Source organism: Microtus oregoni, unplaced genomic scaffold, assembly GCF_018167655.1.
Source record: "Microtus oregoni isolate MIOR12 unplaced genomic scaffold, Mior012 000162F_ref0000463, whole genome shotgun sequence".
Taxonomy (NCBI): Eukaryota; Metazoa; Chordata; class Mammalia; order Rodentia; family Cricetidae; genus Microtus; species Microtus oregoni.
Genome location: NW_024544817.1, coordinates 13210 through 33474, shown reverse-complemented (window position 1 = coordinate 33474; position 20265 = coordinate 13210). Strand labels below are relative to the sequence as shown.

At 38.4% G+C, this 20265-nt stretch overlaps 1 protein-coding gene across 5 annotated transcripts in view; it reads right to left on the bottom strand.

The window, feature by feature from the left end:
* Positions 1-20265, bottom strand: part of Opa1 (OPA1 mitochondrial dynamin like GTPase) — an 82746-nt gene that overhangs the window by 49630 nt on the left and 12851 nt on the right. For 3 of the 5 annotated variants that reach the window (XM_041647173.1, XM_041647174.1, XM_041647177.1), the window contains 5 exons: positions 16187-16297; positions 11869-11922; positions 8901-9005; positions 6430-6516; positions 5777-5890 (listed from right to left, as the gene is read on the bottom strand). In XM_041647173.1, the coding sequence (XP_041503107.1) occupies positions 5777-5890; positions 6430-6516; positions 8901-9005; positions 11869-11922; positions 16187-16297 (471 nt within the window). The remainder of the gene's footprint in view (positions 1-5776; positions 5891-6429; positions 6517-8900; positions 9006-11868; positions 11923-16186; positions 16298-20265) is intronic. The other 2 variants (XM_041647175.1, XM_041647176.1) reach the window with 1 other exon arrangement.

Here is a 20265-nt window from a genome sequence, read left to right as displayed (position 1 = left end):
AACGCTTAAACTCTATAGCAACTGCACTGTCAAACAGACCAAAACAAGCAAATAAATAGAATTCAGGCTTTTAAGCAGAACTGTGACCTCAGGTGCTAAGATCTTAGCAAAAAATGAGCTACAGAAATGAATCACCTAAAATGAATCCTTTATCTTATGTGCAATGTCCCTTCAAGACAGGGATATTTAGAAACCAAGCAGAAAGCTGGGGTAAAGAAGCCGAAATGCTAAGTCCAGATTTGCCAATTTCACTGCTCTGAGGAGACATAAATAGGACTCCTATATCAAGAAGTAAGAGTCCTGGTGAACAGAAGGCCTATGGCCTTTTCTATTTGAAGGCAATCTCGACCTTCCAAAACCATTACTTTTCTGAAGCTCTCCTACTGTAGAAGAATATTTGATCACATTGTCAACCCTGAGATTGCCTTATTTACTGAAAAATCCTGTTTCCAGTTGTGGTATGGCTCAGCCCTTGCACACACCTTTAATCCAAGAGCTTTCTGCTTATTGTAAACAGGATTAAATAAAATTAACCATAGGTCAAGAGGTGGAAAAAGCAACCAGATGACAGGAAGCAAACATGAAAAAAAAAATAGAGGGTAAGAGGGAGTCAAGAGGATGGAGAGAGAGACACACAAAAACAGGAAGTAGAAGAGAGGGACATTGAGTCGGAGGAGTCTTGCTTGAGATGGTGTAGGAGGAAGCTCTTTTCTGGAATTTCAGCAGAGCAGGAAGGTCAGCTGGGTGCTTTCTCTGTCTCTCTGAGCCAGTAGGCTTTCACCCCAGCATCTGGCTTCTGAGTCTTTATTGTTAAAATGGAATGACACTCTATAATTATAGTACTTGTAGCAAAGTAAAGGATGAACTCCCAATGTCTTTATAATGATTACTGAGCATGATATAAGCACAAGTCCACCTTGGGCTTCCCCTGCATTAAGTACAGCAGACTCCCATCGGTGTAAAATAGATGCTCACCAAATACCACCAGTCGATGAAGAAGGAACCTCTAAGACAAAATAAGGTCCAACTCACAGTCAGACCCCAAGGAACACTGTGAATCACCCCAGTTGCCCGACACTCCACCTGGTTGCAGTTCCACTCAGATATCACTTGGAGACTTTAATCCAGCCTCACTGTCTCCCTTTCTATCACAAAATTCTGAGCATACTTCTCGGTGATTTCAATTTTCTATTCTGAATTACTTTATCTTGACCTCTATCAAGGAATGTGAAAGAAAAACAATCACCAATCTCCCAACCACAGTTTCACTTTAAATCTATGCCCATAGCCTTACTGGTGACTTCAGTCTGACTAATCCATCTTCATTTTACTCAACTTTATCAGTAGAGTTAACACGATCTCTTAGAAAGACTTTGCTTTTGTTTTTCTGCCTCAATCTCCTCCTTTCTCACTCTTTTTTTTATATTGATTTTATTGAGCTACACATTTTTCTTTGCTCCTCTCCCTACTCCCTACCTCTCCCCTCCCCTTCAACCCTCTCCCATGGTCCCCATGCTCCCAATTTACTCAGGAGATCTTGTCTTTTTCTACTTCCCATGTAGATTAGATCCATGTATGTCTCTCTTAGGGTCCTCATTGTTGTCTAGGTTCTCTGGGATTGTGATTTGTAGGCTGGATTTCTTTGCTTTATGTTTAAAAACACTTATGAGTGAGTACATGTGATAATTGTCTTTCTGGGTCTGGTTTACCTCACTCAATATCATGTCTTCTAGCTCCATACATCAATTTGCCTGCAAATTTCAAGATTTCATTATTTTTTTCTTCTGTGTAGTCCTCCATTGTGTAAATGTACCACATTTTCCTTATCCATTCTTCAGTTGAGGGGCATTTAGGTTGTTTCCAGGTTCTGGCTATGACAAGCAATGCTGCTGTGAACATAGTTGAGCACATGTTCTTGTGTTATGATTGAGCATCCTTTGGATATATACCTAAAAGTGGTATTGCTTGGTCTTGAGGAAGGTTGTTTCCTAATTTTCTGAGAAATCGCCATACTGAAATCCAAAGGGGCTGTACCAGCTTGCACTCCCACCAGCAATGCAGGAATGCTCCCTTTTCCCCACGTCCTTTCCAGCATAAGTTGTCATCAGTGTTTTTTATCTTGGCCATTATTACAGGTGTCAAATAGAAACTCAGGGTTGTTTTGATTTGCATTTCTCTGATGGCTAAGGATATTGAGCATTTCCTTAAGAGTTTTTCAGCCATTTTAGATTCCTCTGCTGAGAGTTCTCTGTTTAGGTCTGTACCTCATTTTTTAATTAGATTATTTGTTCTTTCGATGACCAATTTCTTGAATTCTTTGTATATTTTAGAGATCAGTCTTCTGTCCAATGTGGGGTTGGTGAAGATCTTTTCCCACTCTGTAGGCTGCCGTTTTGTCATGTTGACCGTGTCCTTTGCTTTACAGAAGCATTTCAGTTTCAGGAGGTCCCATTTATTAATTGTTTTTCTCAGTGTCTGTGCTACTGTGGTTATATTTAGAAAGTGGTCTCCTATGCCAATGTGTTCTTATAGGGGACCCCAAAAATTTTACCAAGGAATTTCTACAACTCATAAACACTTTCAGTAATGTAGCAGGATAAAAGATTAACTCAAAATAATCAGTAGCCCTCCTTTACACAGATGATAAATGGGCTGAGAAAGAACTCAGCGATACATCACTCTTCACAAATAGTATAAAATATCTCAGAGTAACTCTAACCAACAAGTGGAAGACCTGTATGACAAGAACTTTAAATCTTTGAAGAAAGAAATTGAAAAAGACACCAGAAAGTGGAAAGATCCCCCATGCTCTTTGGTAGGTAGAATTAACATAGTAAAAATGGCAATATTACCAAAATCTACAGAGTCAAAGCAATGCCCATCCAAATCCCAGCAAAATTTGTCACAAACCTCGAAAGAACGGTATTCAACTTCATATGGAAAAGTAAAAAACCCAGGATAGCCAAAACAATCTTGTACAATAAAAGAACTTCTGGAGGCATCACAATCCCTGACTTCAAACTCTACTACAGAGCTACAGTACTGAAACAGCTTGGTATTGGCATAAGAACAGACAGGAGTACCAATGGAACCGAATAGAAGACACAGATATTAATTCACACACTAACAAGCACCTGATTTTTCACAAAGAAGCTAAAAATATAAATATAAAAATATAAAATGGAAAAAAGAAAGCATATTAACAAATGATGCCGGCAAAACTGGATATCAACATGCAGAAGTATGAAAATAGATCAATATCTATCACCATGCACAAAACTCAAGTTCAAATGGATCAAAGACCTCAACATAAAGCCAGCCATACTGAACCTCACAGAAGAGAAAGTGGGAAGTACACTTGAACGCATTGGTACAGGAGACCACTTCTTAAATATAACCCCAGCAGCACAGACATTGAGAGTAACAATTAATAAATGGGACCCTTTGAAACTGAAAAGCTTCTGTAAAGCAAAGGACATGGTCAACAAGATAAAACAGCAGCCTACAGAATGGGAAAAGACCTTCACCCTTTCTCTTAACAGTTGATAACCCAGTGATTTATTTCACTATGAGGTAGTAGCAAACAAAAGGCCTTCATAGCACCCAGCACTTGAGTTGGCCCCATGGTAAACTGAGTGACTGGTGCTCAGCCTTCCCTTGCTCCTTAGGTCCCTTCCTCTTTGATACTTCTTTCCTGCCATGGTTCTGGTTCTACTTCCACAGCACTGGCTGATCCTCTCATGTTCCAAACTTTAATCTAGCAGGTCCTGTGTCTTTATGTCCACTCACTCCTTTGAGATCTTATCCAGTAGATATTTTACTTTAGTTCTTAAATTTATGTCTCCAGTCCAGACCATTCCCCAAATTTGTACATCCTGATACCTATTTATTATCTGCCTTTAGCAAAAAATATCCTACCCTGGAACATCTTTCCCAAACTGGACCTATCTACATGTTCTATGCAAACTCTAACATCCTCTAATCTGTTCAGGTCAAAACCCGAGTCCTCGACAATTAATCTCTTATCAATCTGTCAAGAAGTATTTTTGGTTCTACTCTAAAAACTGTTTCATAAGCCCATCAATTTTTTTTCACCCTTATTAATACTTCCTGTATCCAAGTATCATCTAATCCAACTGCCCTTCATCTGCCCTCTGTGGTGTGACCCACTTACCAACATCTCTTTTCAACACAGCAGCAGAGCCTTTCAAAAGGTAATAGAACTCTGCTCAGGACTTCACTGGCTTCTCACTTTATTTTAGATAAAAACCACACTCTCTAAACTGGTCTGGCAGGCCCTAATGATCTGTTCTCCCTGCTATCCATCATCTCTCCGACTGGACTGAGGATTCTTCACTGTGATCTATCACACTGGTCTCCTTCCTATTCCTCAAACAGGATTATCCCCCAACCACAGCAGGAGCTGTGCACCAGCTAGTCTGTTTGGAATTTAACTGTACCAGATTGCAACATGACTACTTCCCTAACTTTCTGTAAATCTTGGTCCAAATGCCACCTTAGCTATACCACCTACAAGTATCCTGTCACCCCCGCTGGCTCCATTTCTAATGTTCTAAACAGTGTAATATTTAGATATTTATTATGCTTATGGCAAGAATCTTCTTTAATTTACTATACACCTGTCTAAAGCCAGGTCTATCCAAACTGTGGTCCATGGGCTACATGTACTCTAGAATAACTATGAATGTGGCCCAACATCAAACCATAAACATAACTAAACACTGAGATACTTTTTATTTACTTATTAAGTAACACAGGTCTCAAGTGTTTTGTACATAATACCACAATGTCAAAAGGTTGCACATGCCTGGTACATCAATGCTGGCATATATTAAGAGCTGAATAAATATTTATAGTGGTATATTATCTGTGCTTTAATAAATAAAACTTGATTGAAGATCATTGCAAAGCATCCAGACTAGTCAGCCATACATGCCAGGCAGTGGTGGCATACACGTTTAAGCCAGCAGCCACACTAGTTAACCATAGAGGCCAGGCAGTGGTGGTACACTCCTTTAATACCAGCACTAGAAAGGAACATAAGATGGGAGGAGACAGGTTTCATGCTCAGCCTCATTCTGAGGATTCCTGGAGGCAGGATTGCCCACTTTCAGTCTGAGGTAGAGGTAAGGGCCAGTGCCTGGCTGCTTTGCTTTTCTCATCTTTAGATCGAACCCCAATATCTGTCTCTGGGTTTTTATTATTCATGCTACAAATATTTGCTTAATAAAACAGTCTACAGTATTTGCATTCTTCCTGTCTCCCACTGGGGAGTTGCTAGTAGTTTTGTATATGGGCAATAAGCGTGCACACACACACACACACACACACACACACACACACAAGCCCCCTTTACTTCACTGACTATGTTCTTGCAATGTTTCCTGTTATCATATTTTCTAGCTTAATGGATCATGATAATCAGCATATAAATACTATAGGAAATTATCTACATCCATTGATTCCACTTCCAATATTCACATTCTCTTTCTCACCTCTGGTCCTATTCCAAATACCTTCAAGAGGACTCACAGCATCACCTAGACAGCCACTGCGCCTCGGATGTCCTTTCCCAACCACTTTCCCTTCATTACTCTCGCAGCTCTGCACATGTGTGCCCCTGGCTATGCCTGCACTAATTCCTACAGTGGGAATGATTCCAAATGCTAAGAAGCCCCCTTACTTAAGTGAAATGAGGAAGCTACGCCTTCACTTTAACACCGAGTGGCGCCTTCTCTAAGGTCTCCTCTCCTACCTTCACGGGAGACCGTGTCATCATCTCCCCAGACCCTCGTGGGAATATCCGTGCTTGAGCAATCATTTCCAGCACACTTGTTTTTCCAGCACTCTGATCTCCAACCACAACAACCTAATCACAAGACAAATGGCAGTTCTTAGTATTTTTCTGATACCATCACCTAAAACAATCTCTTAGATAATTATAGCCAAAAGAAGTGATTTTTTTTGTAAAAAGAATGAGGGTTGACACATGTAGGCACTCTGAAGACACACATAGCAGAAGCATTGATTGGATCCATTAATTATAGTCAAATTTTTATTTTTGAAAACTATGCTACTTAAGAGTTATTTCTAAAATAGATCATTAACTTTCCACAGATATTTTCCATAGCCAGTTTACATTTTACCAACACACTTTGGATCCTATCAGACTAAATTTCATCCACATGTTTAATTCTTTGCCTAGGTATTTTAACATTATAAAGAATGTATAAGGGTAAATATCTGACAGCCTTCTTTCAAAACACATATTTACTTTTATAGTCCCTCAAATAAGGAGCCAAGCCATGCTTAGTGTTTAAGACAGACATCTCGGGAACGCAGGAGTTAGGAAGACATGGGGAGAACACTTTCCTGGTGACAGCAGGTCCCTGTTTATTTTCCCCTTACCCGTGGCAGATGATCTTGTGTATTATAACTGGCATCATAATCGGAGAGAACATCAAGAACTTCAGAATACATGTCAATCAAAGATTTCTGCAAAGAAATTAAGATTAATAAAACCCAGTGAAAGAATCAAACAATAAATACACTACATATGCATCAAGAGAAAACACGTGGATAAATTCAAATTTATACTTTACATAAATATATTTTCATAGTAAAACCAGTATAAGAATAAAAATTCCACTTCTTCATTTTACTTAGAAATATACCGACTTAATAAAAAGTTCATTAATTTAGGATTTCATAATCTAATTAGATAGTAAAAGGGAAAGCTCATTAACATTAACAAGCTAAACTACTAATACCATAAATGTCAAATAAGGGGTCAGGTGACCAACTGACAGAGAAACTACCCTCTGTCAGTCTAGGGTGTATGAGAATGACAGGAGAGGGGGAAAGCACGTGGCAGAGTGGAGAGAGAAGCTGGGCGGTAGTGGTGCACGCCTTTAATCCCAGCGCTCTGGAGGCAGAGGCAGGAAGATCTTTGTGAGTTCAAGGCCAGCCTGGTCTACAAGGGGTAGTTCCAGGACAGGTTCCAAAGCTACAGAGAAACTCTATCTTGAAAAAACAAAACAACAACAACAGAGTGGAGAGAGAGAGAGAGAGAGAGAGAGAGAGAGAGAGAGAGAGAGAGAGGGGGGGGGGGGGGGCAGGAAGCAAGGACACGTGAGAGCCAGAGGACAAAGCAGAGGCGGGGCTGAGTGTCAGCAAAGCCAGTAAAGCAGCCAAGGATTTAAGCACCCTGAGAATGGCAAGGGCCGCAATGTGAGTAAAGGACAAAGGTCCTGGATTGATTTTCTCGAGACCAGGATGGAGCATGGCATTCTGGATGCCACAGTGTTGAGTAAAATATCTTAGGGAGAAAAAGGGTAACCAACAATCATTTACTAAGGTCGGAGCATTATGAGAGTTTAGGGATATTTTTGACTCTTAATTACAGAAATACCTAAATGTAGACAGCTGCTCTCACATCTGCCTAAAAATGCACACTTTTCATTACCATTGTATCTTATGAGGAAAAACGCCATTTGTAAGGGAGCTCTCTGTATTTCCTAACACTTGAGCAGGACTTTTCAGTGATCAAGCAGCACTTGTGAAGACAGTCAGGCTTGCTGGGTGGTGGTGGGCCTTTAAACCCAGCACTTGGGAGGCAGAGGTAGGTGGATCTCTGTGAGTTCAAGGCCAGCCTAGTCTACAAGACTGGCTCCAAAGCTACACAGAGGAACACTATCTTAATATTGGAAACATCCAAAAAAAAAAAAAAAAAAAGACAGGCTTTCATGCACTGGGTGATGATTTAGAGCCAAAGCTACTAAATCATTTTATTAAACTAGAATGACATCTTTGGATCTTGGTTCTAGAACATTCGCCATGATTCTCTACGTAGCAGCAACTCATGTTCACTTTTTCTCAGACACTAATTATAGCATTAAACCTTTAAGTTAAAAGAATCATGCCAACTTAATACATCTGGCTGAGTCTGTGGTGAATAGTATGACTTTGTTCATTGATAGTGGTAATTAACAATATGCTGGTGACAATAATATCAAAATGCACTTATTTTTAAAAATTTATTCTAGTTTTTGTAGTAGAAAATTACCTTGGGAAAAAAATGTTAAATTTCCAAACTGAAGATAAGCTGAAGTGGAAATACTAGTGAGGCAACAGTGGCGAGTACTACTTAAGAATTCAAAACTAATAATCCTAATTTGGGGGCAGCCACGATGCTCAGCAAGTAAAGGCAAATACCATGCAAACCTGGTGATCTGAACTCAGTTCCTGGAGTCCAGGGAAGGGGAAAGAACCACCTCACAGATTTGCTCCCTGCCCTGAACTCACCCCCCCTCCCCTCTCTGGTACTGGCACAAACGTGTATTTGTAAACACGCACAATAATTTTAAAAAGCCTTTAAAAGAATCCCAATTTTATAGATATGGAAAATTAAGCCTGAAGATAAACTAGGTATTTTATGAAAATAGATTGATTCATAAGAAAGTCTTCTTAAAATATGAAAATTTTATGGGCATGCTATATGATGAATTTAGAAACTATAATTTATGAAATATTTACACTGGCTAGGATGAAAAGGCAATAAAATACTTCATTATTTAAAATTTTTATCACTTAGAAGATAGGGAGATGTCCCATTGGTTAAGAACACTGGTTGCTCTTCCAGAGAACTCAGGTTCAATTTCCAGCACCCACAAGTCAGCTTATACAACCACCTGTACCTGCAATTTCAAGGAATCTGCCCTCTTCTGGCCTCCATAGGCACCGGGCATGCAAGTGGTACAAAGGCATATAGGCAAATCACCCAAACAATATTTTTAAAATAAGATAAACTAAAAATTTATTATTTAATACATGATGTCAAATGCCAAAGTTCTGAGAACTACCAAATTAAGATAAAGTACCTTCAGTTTCCTATGATGGATGCCTTTGTCATCCTTCTGCAGTACCAATTTTCTCAGCTCCTTGTTCTCCTTTTCTAAACGCTCCAAGATCCTCTGGTACTTTAACTGCAACAAGACAATACACAAGACTGTGTTAGAAAAAGATGGGATAACAAATAAATATTAAGCCTAATTAAAATCTTCTAAAATTCTGAAGTTATATAACTTAACTGGTTACACTTAAATTATTACACTTAAAAATGTTCCATGACAATGTGAAGAAAATAAAATTATGATTATTTAAAGCAAGCAGTGAAATCGATAATTTTCCATTATAATTTAGCATTTAACTTAAAAATTTATTTGCTTATGTTAAAGAAAGAATTTAAAAATACTAAAATTTAAAAACTTAATAAAGTCTGAACTATACCCCAAGAAACAATATTTCCTAAAATCCCAAAATAAAGTCTCCAATAAAAGGCTTTTGGCCGAAATTCAAATTATTCTCATTTGGACATTTCTTTAAGAAAGATTACAGTATGACATACAACATGAGTGTGTAACACCTATGCATGTACTATGTGATGATCCTCTCAGAAAACCCACTGGAGTTGAGGTTTTACAGACCTGCTAGCTTGTCCTAACTAACGTCCTGGAGGAAAGAGCATTTAAACAGGTCTGTCTGAGGGAGAGGCTTAAACACCAGGTTCGGTCAAATGTTCATGTCTGGAGAAGTTTGTATTTAAAATACCGACATAAAATCAAATACTTAAGAAAATCAACTTACTTAGGGTTATTATTTCAAAGCAGCTAACTGGCAATGCACTTTTCTTTTCAAGGTGAGCTGTTCAAATTGGTCATCTTAGTTTGCACAGAAAATTCAGACTAACACTTCCCCATAATCAGCAGAATGCTTAGATACACAACTTTTATCACATTATGGAAAACATTTCTTAGGCTTTTTTAGGTTTTAAACTCCCAAGAAAATGGCCAATAACAGGAAATCAAGGTTCTATCCTTACAGAATGTATATGTTAGGCTTAATTAGAAAAAACATCTGTAGTTAAACTATATAGGATGACACAAGTAGAACTAACTGGTTATATGATAAACATTTAATAAAGCATCCATTTATAGCTTATAAGGATATAGTAAAATTCTACTATTTCTTTGCTTTTTAAAGTCACTAGCCACCCATAGTTATCAAGCTATCTGCTACATGAACCACATGTTGAAATGATACTAATTTGGGGCACAGTGCATTAAGTAACATATATTATTAAAACTAATTCCTGTCTGCTACCCCTTTAAAATGAAAATGAAAACTGGCACATGCAGCCAGTGTATCTGTTTTACCTGAGAACCGCTGCTGGGAAAACTGCACAGCCCAGTATACTCCATGCTCCTCACACAGCGCATCAACACTAACTGCCTCAGAGCTGGAACAGCCCCACTGCAGGGTACAGTGCCGGCACATTTCTTTGTAACTATGAAATCAATTGGGGAATCTATGTTTCCTTTCTTAGATACAAGTGTCAACCTACAGGCATCCTCTGGAAGCATAAATGGGCTGACAAGTGTGTCCAACCCGGGGACAGCAGCGAATAGAGATGCACACAAAACTGCAAATCTACTTCAAACATTACAAATTCTTTGGAGTGTGATTTTGTTTTGTAACTTGTTTGTGCGGTTCTTCAGTGTGAACCTTGTAGACAACTGTGTTTGTTACAAAGTCAGAAGGTTGGGCATGCTTACGTAGAACAAAGAATTCTCAAATTTAGGACGTATCATTATAATTACCTTAAGCACATTAAAAACAAAGACTGTAGCTGGGTTTTATAGGAGTAGGCATTTAGGAGTCTAAGGTGGGAGGACTTCTGTTCCAGGTCAGCTACCAAACAAAAACCATATAAATGAAAAAGAACTACAAAATACCCCAAGGATTACTGAGTTCCACTGCCAGAGAGTCTAACTCAGTGGGTTTAGGATGAACCAAGAATCTGTATTTCTAAAACACTCCCAGCGAATATTAATGTTATGGCTTTATTATGTTATCCCTCTCAGAGAACACTGATTTTTTTTTTTTAAAATTAAGAATAGCACATTGAGTACACTACAAGGGAGCAGTGGAGACACGAATGGTAACTCATGGCAGAGAAGTCTGGAGAAAGACAGGTGCCAAAGCACAGGTGCTCTTAGTGAAAATTGCACATGAAACTCCAGGAACAGGTAAAAAAAAACCAGGTATCCGAAATATAATAGCTGCTTGATTTCATTTAGACTGCCCCTTCTTTTATGTTTTCCCTAAAAAGGCCCCAGATGGTAATTATGTCTTCTGGCTTACAGAATAAGTTTTAATTATTAGATGTTACGAATACAGAGTAACTGCTGCTGACAAATCTTATATGGGACGGCACTTGGATACTCACTACATCGTACAGAACTGATTTTTTAACAACCATTTCTACTGTTAACTCTAAGAGATAGGCTTATACTATCAGAGTTATCTCTAGTAAAAAAAATCATATTGATTTCAGGTTTCAAGGAAACAAAGAAAAGCTTTAGGGGACTCAGTAGAGATACATGAAACTCAACTCAAATTTCTTTATATTTTGCCTAGCAAAGTGAAAATATAAGCATTAGGTTATATAAGGACAAATACTTTTACCCATTCCCCTCTCACAATAATTTATCTTTAAAATCAGGACAAGAATCACTCAAAATAGGAATCTCTACATAATGAATTAACCTGGTATTCATTTGGTTTCTTCTTACCCTGTTTCTCAATCAGCCTTCATAGATACAAAAATTACTTTTAGTGGGAAAGGTCTGTCATTGAGTATTCCAGCTTTTGCTTTGCTGGAAAGAGAACCCGCTGTCCATATCCCAAAGCAGTCCCTGGGGCTGAGGATGCTGCTCAGTGTCTGAGTGCTCCCCCCCAGCAGCTCACATGGAGGGGAGCTCTGGGCACTCTTACGACTATAGTTACCTGAGTATGCAGAAGTTCCTCTTGAAGTTGGTCAATCTTTTCTTTGTCTGACACCTAAATATTTAAAATAGATTAATTTTAGTTGAGTAGGGTTAGGGTTACATAGACTACACAATAAGCTAGAGTTTGAAAGCAGCACTGACTATATGCATATTTTAAATAAAATTTAAATCAAGTGAATATTTAAGATAATAAAGTTATACTCATCAATAATAACAGTTCTTCAAAATCTTATGAAATAGAAACATCAAGGAGTCATTGTCTTGTCACAGTCCAGCAGAGGTGGATCTGGGTTTGCTCTATCAGGGTTGTTTTGTATGAAGGCACAGGAACCTAACATCTAAAGCACTGTCTTGTCTCCAAAAACAAGCACGGGCACTCCAGATACAAGTCGCGGTTCACAGCCACTGCAAAAGCTCACTGGTCACAGTGGATCTTCTAAAGCACAGCTTTCAACTTCCTCACCATCTGTGGAGACGTGCACAAGCACCGGACACAGAGACTAACCGGACTCTTCAGAGACTAGAGCCAGAGGCTCGTTCTTAAGTTTGATTCCAATGTAACATGAGCTAACTCTCAACAGAACAATGTATCTGTAAAACCAAGTTAGGCAACTAAAACTAATTTGAACATAAAAAACAAAATTTATAGTATTGTATAAACTACTTCAAATTGATATCAATAGTTCTAAAACAAACTGTTTAAAGTCTCCAAATTTGATTGTATAATATAATTTAAAGTAGTTACAATACAATTATAAACAGAAAACACAATGAAAACAATGTCACATATGACAAATTCATGTAAGTGTGTACTGACTTCTTGACAGGGCAGAGTTGTCTTCATCAGATTTTAAATGACAGTCTTTTTTTTTTAATTGAGGTAGACATTAATAAATCTTGTCCATGCTACAAAATGTTTTTAGATTTTCAACTCCTAATTCCAAATAACTTTTCAGAATTTCCCCGTTTTCATAGATAATAATACTTGCTAAAAATGATAGGTACACTTATTTTCCTTCTTAAATGTCTGTATTTGAAACCTCCTTAAGTTATTTTGTATGAGATTTTGTGACACAAATTTTGTTTCTAGCCTTGAGTGGTAACTAAGAGGAGACTTGTTGGTGTAATGTGTATTTTTCCATTTTGATTATGTATGCTGAGGTAGACTGGACAAGAACTATTAAGTCTCTTTAAGCATGATGAGGCAGGCAAGTCAAAGAGCCCATGACCCAAAGAACAAAGCCTAAATGACCAGTGAAGAAGCAGACCAATCCCTATTATGATCACAGGGCATGCCATCATTCTGTAATGTATGAGCATAGAGATTTGTGATGTAGATTAAATTCCCCACTCATTTCAAAGGTCCTTGGATTGACTTTCTTCCACTAAATAGCCATCCAACTGTAGCGAATTTACAATACAATACACAAAAACTAATACTTCCAACTGTTTTTGCTTCACTTTTTCATGTAGACATGGTCTCACTATGTAGACCAGGCTGACCTTAAACTCACTGAGATCGGACTGCTTCTGCCTTCCGAGCATTGGGATTAAAGATTCCTTTGCCACCATGATGTGTTTTGTTTGGTTTTAGTTTTAAACGTAAATTGAGTGATTTCTTACAATATATCCTGAATTACTATAAAAAATTCAATGTTGCTCAGAATGTAGAATAATAATTAAGAGACTAATATAACTAAATCAAAAAGCTAAGATGTTAATATAAGCCAAGGGCTACAAAAGGTTAACTTAGTAGTTGGGTTAAAAAGACTACATAAGAAATCAAAACAATTAATTAGAATATTACAAAATGGCATACTTCCTAGCTGCTTCATTTAATAAGAATCAAAATTAATGTTTTAAGATAAGCAGTTGGGTAAAAACTAAGTTATCACTTGTTTTCTAAGATTTAGGATAAAAAATTTTAGGTTTATAAAACCAAGCATTAAAGACTGGTGAGAAGATAACTTTGACATGTTTCCTCAAGGGACTACTAGCACGGGCTATTCCACTCTGCCATTTATTAATGTGCACGAGCATGCATGAACAGGCATGTGGAGACAGAAGACTAGCTTAGTCTCATCCTCAGGGACACTACACACCTCCTTAGAGCCAGTGTCTCTCGCTGCTCTAGAGTTTTCCCATTAGCCTTGGCTAGCTAAGCCAGTGAGCCCCAGGGAGCCCATTTCTACCTCCCCAGCACTGGGATTACAAGAGGATGCTACCATACCTGACATGTTTACACGGGTTCTGGGGCTTAAACTCAACTTCTCTTGCTTGCGAAGCCTATACTTCCCCCTACCTCTTTAGACAACTTAGGTATGCCATCTTCCAATGGTTTCACTGGTAAAGCTCAGCTGCTTACATGAGACTCACATTCTGTTGTGTAATATATTTAGTTTTTATTATGAAATTAATTTTAAAGTCACCCTGACAAGAACAAAACCAATGACCTTGAACCAGAGCTTTTCCACAATCCCAAGGCTGTGAAACTGAAGGAGAACTGAGGGCGGGCTCTTCTGCACAAATGAGCTCAGATGAAAGAGAACCTTAGCTCCTCATGAGAACACTGGCTTTAGAACTCGTTCTAGTAGATCACCATGGCTGCTCTGAGACAAGTGTGCATCTGAGGATCTCTGGAAAATTATATCTGGACATATTCATAGGAGGAAATGACCAATACCTCTGGCCTCAGTTCATCTCTTTTGCTCAGAAAATACAGGCAAAAACTTTACTTCTAACAAAATGCTGAAAAATGAAGACCTAGTTAGACTCTTCAAGAACAGAGAAATAAATATTTAAAGGAATTAAAAGTGCCTGTGGCTTACTTTAGGCCTCCTGCAAACCTCAGATGCCTGGAATGCTAATCTTTTGACCATGATGGTGAAGAGCTGACGAAATCTCTGTCCTAACCATAGGGGTGCAGAGGAAGACACAGCATGGAACTGGGCTTTCAGGACAGGAAGAATGTCATCATTATGGGATAGCATAACTTCTTTTTAATGCCCCATTAACTTTCACACAAGTTCACTATACAGCGGGCAGAGACAAGCCCTGGCTGGTGTCCCACTAAGTGTTCCTTTATAAACAAAGCCCTGGCTGGTGTCCCACTAAGTGTTCCTTTATAAGCAATGCCCTTGGTTGGTGTCCCACCAAGTGTTCCTTTACAAACAACCCAGACAGAAGCATAGTTCTGTCACTCTATTTCACAAACCCCGAACAGGGGAACAAAAGGGTTGAGTAAATAACCTGTAAATAGAACAGGAACGGCAGTCAAAAGTCTGAAGACCTGTAAAGCAGGCACGTCTGCTATCACAGAAAATCAGCCAGTACTTACTACTGCAATCCCTGGAAGGGTCAAAATTAGCAGCATGTTGGTATAATCTTAATCTGCATCTTAGAGTTTAGGATGGCAGAAAGATGGGCCTCATTTCCATCTTACCACTATGAAAAAGACCAAAATGCACTTGGCATTATGTTCATATTTCTAACATTCCAGAACACACATTCCTCCCACATCTCTCTGTACTTTAACCACAAAGATGAAATAACTTGTTTCTTCTAATTACTTTATTCATCCACTGAAAACTGAACAACATACAGTGAGTTGTTGGTTGCATAGCCATGGAATTGGGAAAAGCCAGGAAGTGACAGTGAGTGAACATGAAATTAGGATGAACACTCTCAAGCATAAACCACCACCAAGATTAGCCAGTAGAAGCATTGCATCCAGTCTGTATCTATATATTCCTTGATTTAGATCTAACAGCAAACAAGAAGCTAACTATATATGACTGATTCTTTTTGCCTTGGTAAGGTTTGTATATAGATTTAAAACTTCTCTGATCTAAATGAACTGAGATAATTAGTTTAAGATCCGCATCCAAATGTATAATCATTATACTTGTTTCACTGTGATAAAAGTCTGTACAGAATACAGAGACTGACCCTATGGGGCTTTGATCTAATGGCTAAAAGCCCGTTTTTAAAAACTTCACGAGAGCTTCAATACCAGGTATCTGAGTGACTCAACTGGATCCCATAAACAACAATTCCCAGTTTCATCCTAAATACAAATCTATGGATGCTCATAGATAACCTAATCTTCCAAACCTAAATTCCTATACTGCAGTTATATTTTGGGTTTTGTCTACACTACCCACTTTAGGAGGTATGATGTATCTTTTTAATTTAATTTGTTAAAAATAATTTCCCATAACTGGAGCCCATCAACAGATTAAGGCGACACGATCTTGGCAGAAATGACTGATTTAGTTAGTGAGATGCATCAGTAGCCCCCGTAAACCATCCATCACCTTGCGCTTCTGTTGGGCATAGCTCGTGCTATACTGGCCAGCGGTTCTGCGTGCTTCCTCTTCGTGCTCTTGAATTTGCTGTTGTAAGAGAATGAGCTCACCAAGCAGACCCTGCCATGAGTTTACAATGAGGAGAAGAGGAAAATTGGGGAGGAGAACAATGTTAAACCAAAGGGTACAACAGAAGAACAGATGCCAAGACAGGGAGGAATGGATAGCTTAAAACAAAAATGGAAACTCATGCACCCACAGTGCCAGCCCACACATGGGCTCTGCACTGAATTTCCATTTCCCTCGGCAAACTGGGATCTCAGCAAAATAAAGCACATGGTTTAAAAAGTGAATGTGAGAGGGCAGTGACCACTGACTCAGCAGCCAGTCAGACAACGTCAACACAGCGGGAAACCAGACTATGGGAGTGTGCAAGGAGGACGGCATGGCAGGTCCCTGGGTTTCCTGATAAAACTCTTTTATAAAACTGCCAATGTGTACTACTAATCAGTGTATGCTGTTGACTTGAAACATTACATAACCAGCTTGACGGAATTTTCACTTTTTGTGAGCTGTTTTGACATAAAATAGAATAGCTTCTGAGAAAGTAACAGCACATATTACTAAAAAAAAAACATAATTAAGATACAGAAACCATACAGTTATTATGAGAACTGAAAAATAAGAGCCAGTTGGAGTGTATTACTTTTTAAATTTTATTTCTAACATCGATTCTACTCAATCATTAAAGTTGATCTGGTACACTGTCTGTACATTGCGCTCCCCTGTGGTGTACAATACTAAAACACACAAGGCCTTCTGTCTGCCTACTGAGCTAAGGGCCCTTTGTGTTGTGAACTGTTGGCCTAGGAGAAAGTCAACTTTGAAATAAGTGAAGAAAAGACAACTAAGAACCAACAGTGATACTAGACTGATGTTTTCTCAATTAGAAAAGCTAAAATGGTGAAGTTCCAACAATCAATTTGAACAGTGTAATGTGTTCAAAAACAATGGGCTCAGACTTACCAAGTCAAACTAAAGGCAAGAAAGCTAGTAATTACTAAAACAATCTAAATTAGGGCTTTACAAAGCTTCAGACTTCAAAAAATAATTGTGGAAAATACTGTTTTGTATTATTAGAAAGTCTCTCAAAATGCTGGTTGACAGCATATTCAAATTTTAGTCTGTAGAAGGCTCACTTATTTACCTTACATAACCCAAGAAATTAGGAAACCATAAAAAGAGTTCCTAAAAATAACACGGGGGGGTGGTTGCATTACACCTAAGTTATGGAAAAATTTACAGAAAATTTGGGGATTTTTGTTTCATTCCCACTTTTGATGCTATGATTACTGTCAGTATTAGACAATGAAGAAAACTGAATGATTTACAGCAAATCAAAGGGTGAAAGCAGCTGACAAGCAAAATGTCAACATTTGTTTCAGGAGTCAATAGTACAAAAGGGACTCAGAAAACTTGGGGCTGTCTTTTAAGATATGTGTATATATATAGTTTTATAATCATTGGCAAATTTATCAAAGTCACTGCCAATCACTTTCATTATTCCCATAATTTTTGTCACTCCATACATGAAACAACAGAAAGTAATTTGGCAGTGTTATCCGCCAGCACTCTTATCTTGTCGTCATGTCTTCTAATCGCCCAAATATTTAGATGACACAGACATCTGCCTTTGAAGAAGGCTTCCTATGTCAGCCTGCAGTGGGTCAACCCCAGGCCCATGGGCCACATGCAGCACAAACTTACTTAGAAGATTATATTTATTTGACTTTTATTTCTTAAGTCAGTTGTGCAGTTTTCCAGTGTGAACTTTGTAAATGACAACCAGTGTCAGTGTCAAAAGGCTGGACATACCTGGTAGTTTACCTGTTAATATTTATATACCAACTTACAAAATGTCAAGTGACTCTGACTTAGCTTAACTGCCCTACCCTGAATCACCGCTTACATCTAAGCACAGCTGTGGAGTTAACATGATAATATCTATTAGACTACCAGAAAATACTCTTTCTAGTGACACCTCACTTTCCTTCCAAGTCTGTTACTGAAGCACTGCTATGTGAAGGTAGGTGAAATTAACTGTTACCTCCTAAAAAAAAGTAGGAGAAAACAAGAATTAGAATCATGCATCGTAAGCACCTTCCCCCAACTTTAAGAACCAAATAAGGTGTGCAGCTGCCAGTCTCTGAGCATGGAGAACAGCCAAGAGACAGATGGACCAGATGCACAAAACCTACCTTTGCCAGTAACACTCTCCTGAGCTTCAACTCTTTTCTCTCAAGAAATAATAATTTTTAAAGATATTATATATAAATCACAGTAACTGTAACAAATCACAATGACTATGACTAACAATTAGAGAAGGTAACGTCAATAATTTATCAAAAAAAAAAAAAAGAGAGAGAGAAAAACCATGTAACTCTGACTGGCTATGTAGACCAGGTGGTCTCAAACTCACAGAGATGCACTTGCCTCTACCTCCCAAGTCCTGGGATTAAAGGCGTGTACCACCATGCCTGGTTTAAAAGGTATAATCTTTAACAATACTTTGGTCATTGGTAATTTGACAATTTTGTCTCATGTTTCAGGTATAACATTTATAATTGTAAAAAAAATGACAGCATTACGTCAAAAAAAATGGTTATAACCAGAGCTCTAAAACTAACTGAAAATGCCAGCTTAAAATTTAATGACTTCGGTACAAAAGATTTTAAGAAATTTGAATTATTATGCTATGGTCTAAATATGAGCTCCCCCAAATTCATAGTGAAACCTAACCCTCAGTGTGGTAGTAAGAGAATCAGGGTATCAGCATGGTGATGAAGTCAACAAGGCCTCCAGGTTAAGCGCTCTTGTAAAGAAGATGCCAGGAGCTGCCTGCCTAGTCGCCCTGCAGACAGACAGTGTTCACCACACATCACACCTGGCATCTTACTCTCATATCCCAGCTCTAGGACCGTAGGAATACATGTCTGTTGTTTATAATCCACCTCGTTAAGGCCCTTCTTTTATAAAGCTTGAGCAGGCTAACATAACTACCTCACTTGCTATATTACCCAGGCAGGTCGCAAAGGCCTGACTTCCAGCAAGCCTCCCATCTCAGCCTCCTGAGTGGCTGGCACCATAGATATGCTCCACTTTGTTTATTTTAATACCTAGCACCTTAAATAGGCCTGGCACATCTGAGGTGTGTTAACAGCCAGGTAGAACAGGGTTTGGCACATGTTGTTGCTTGAATGAGTCAAAACACAGCTGAACTTTACCTATCCATCAATCACCTGTAGTTTCTGGGTAAAGATAATTTAAAACTCTTTAGAAGCTACAAGGTCAGTTCTACAGATCATTTTTCCATTTTCACAATCTCCAAAAGACTTCATAACAAAGCAAGGAGAAGAAATAAATCAAATGTTAATGTCCCATTAAGACATAACATCTCCAGCACATTGTCACGCCCCTTACCTCCTAGCAGCTTCACATTTATTGACATTTACTCCTCCTTTTCCAGAAGAAAGGAGGAACTCAGAGAAGCTAAATAATTTGTAGGTTACAGTTTAGAAAACAAGAAAAATGGGACCCATGATTGAAAGTCTATGTCAGTTCCACCCAGTAATAGTGCACAGCTATTTTCAAAGTGCTTTTGACCCTTAGAATCAACCCGCAGTTCAAAGAGCACAATGGCCGGTATATCTAGATTACTGCAGAGCGGAGTTGACAGCATACAGTGGGCAGGCTAAGAAGCTGACAGAGACATTATGGTCTGCAAACCTAAATAAAGTATTTGGCATCGATACTAAAAAGATAACATTTACCAAACTTCATTTTGGTTTAGTAAAAGAACTTTAAGCAATATTCCTAAGCACTATTTTCCAAACTTTGAATAATTCAGCTATATGTTTAGCTAAAAACAACTTTTTAAAAATTTTTTTAAAAATAAAGCTGGATCCTGGACTTACAGACAGCTGTAAGCTGCCATGTGGGTGCTGGGAATTGAACCCAGGTCTTCTAGAAGAGCAGTCAGTGCTCTTAACCACTGAGCCATTTCTCCAGCCCAACAACTAATTTTCTAA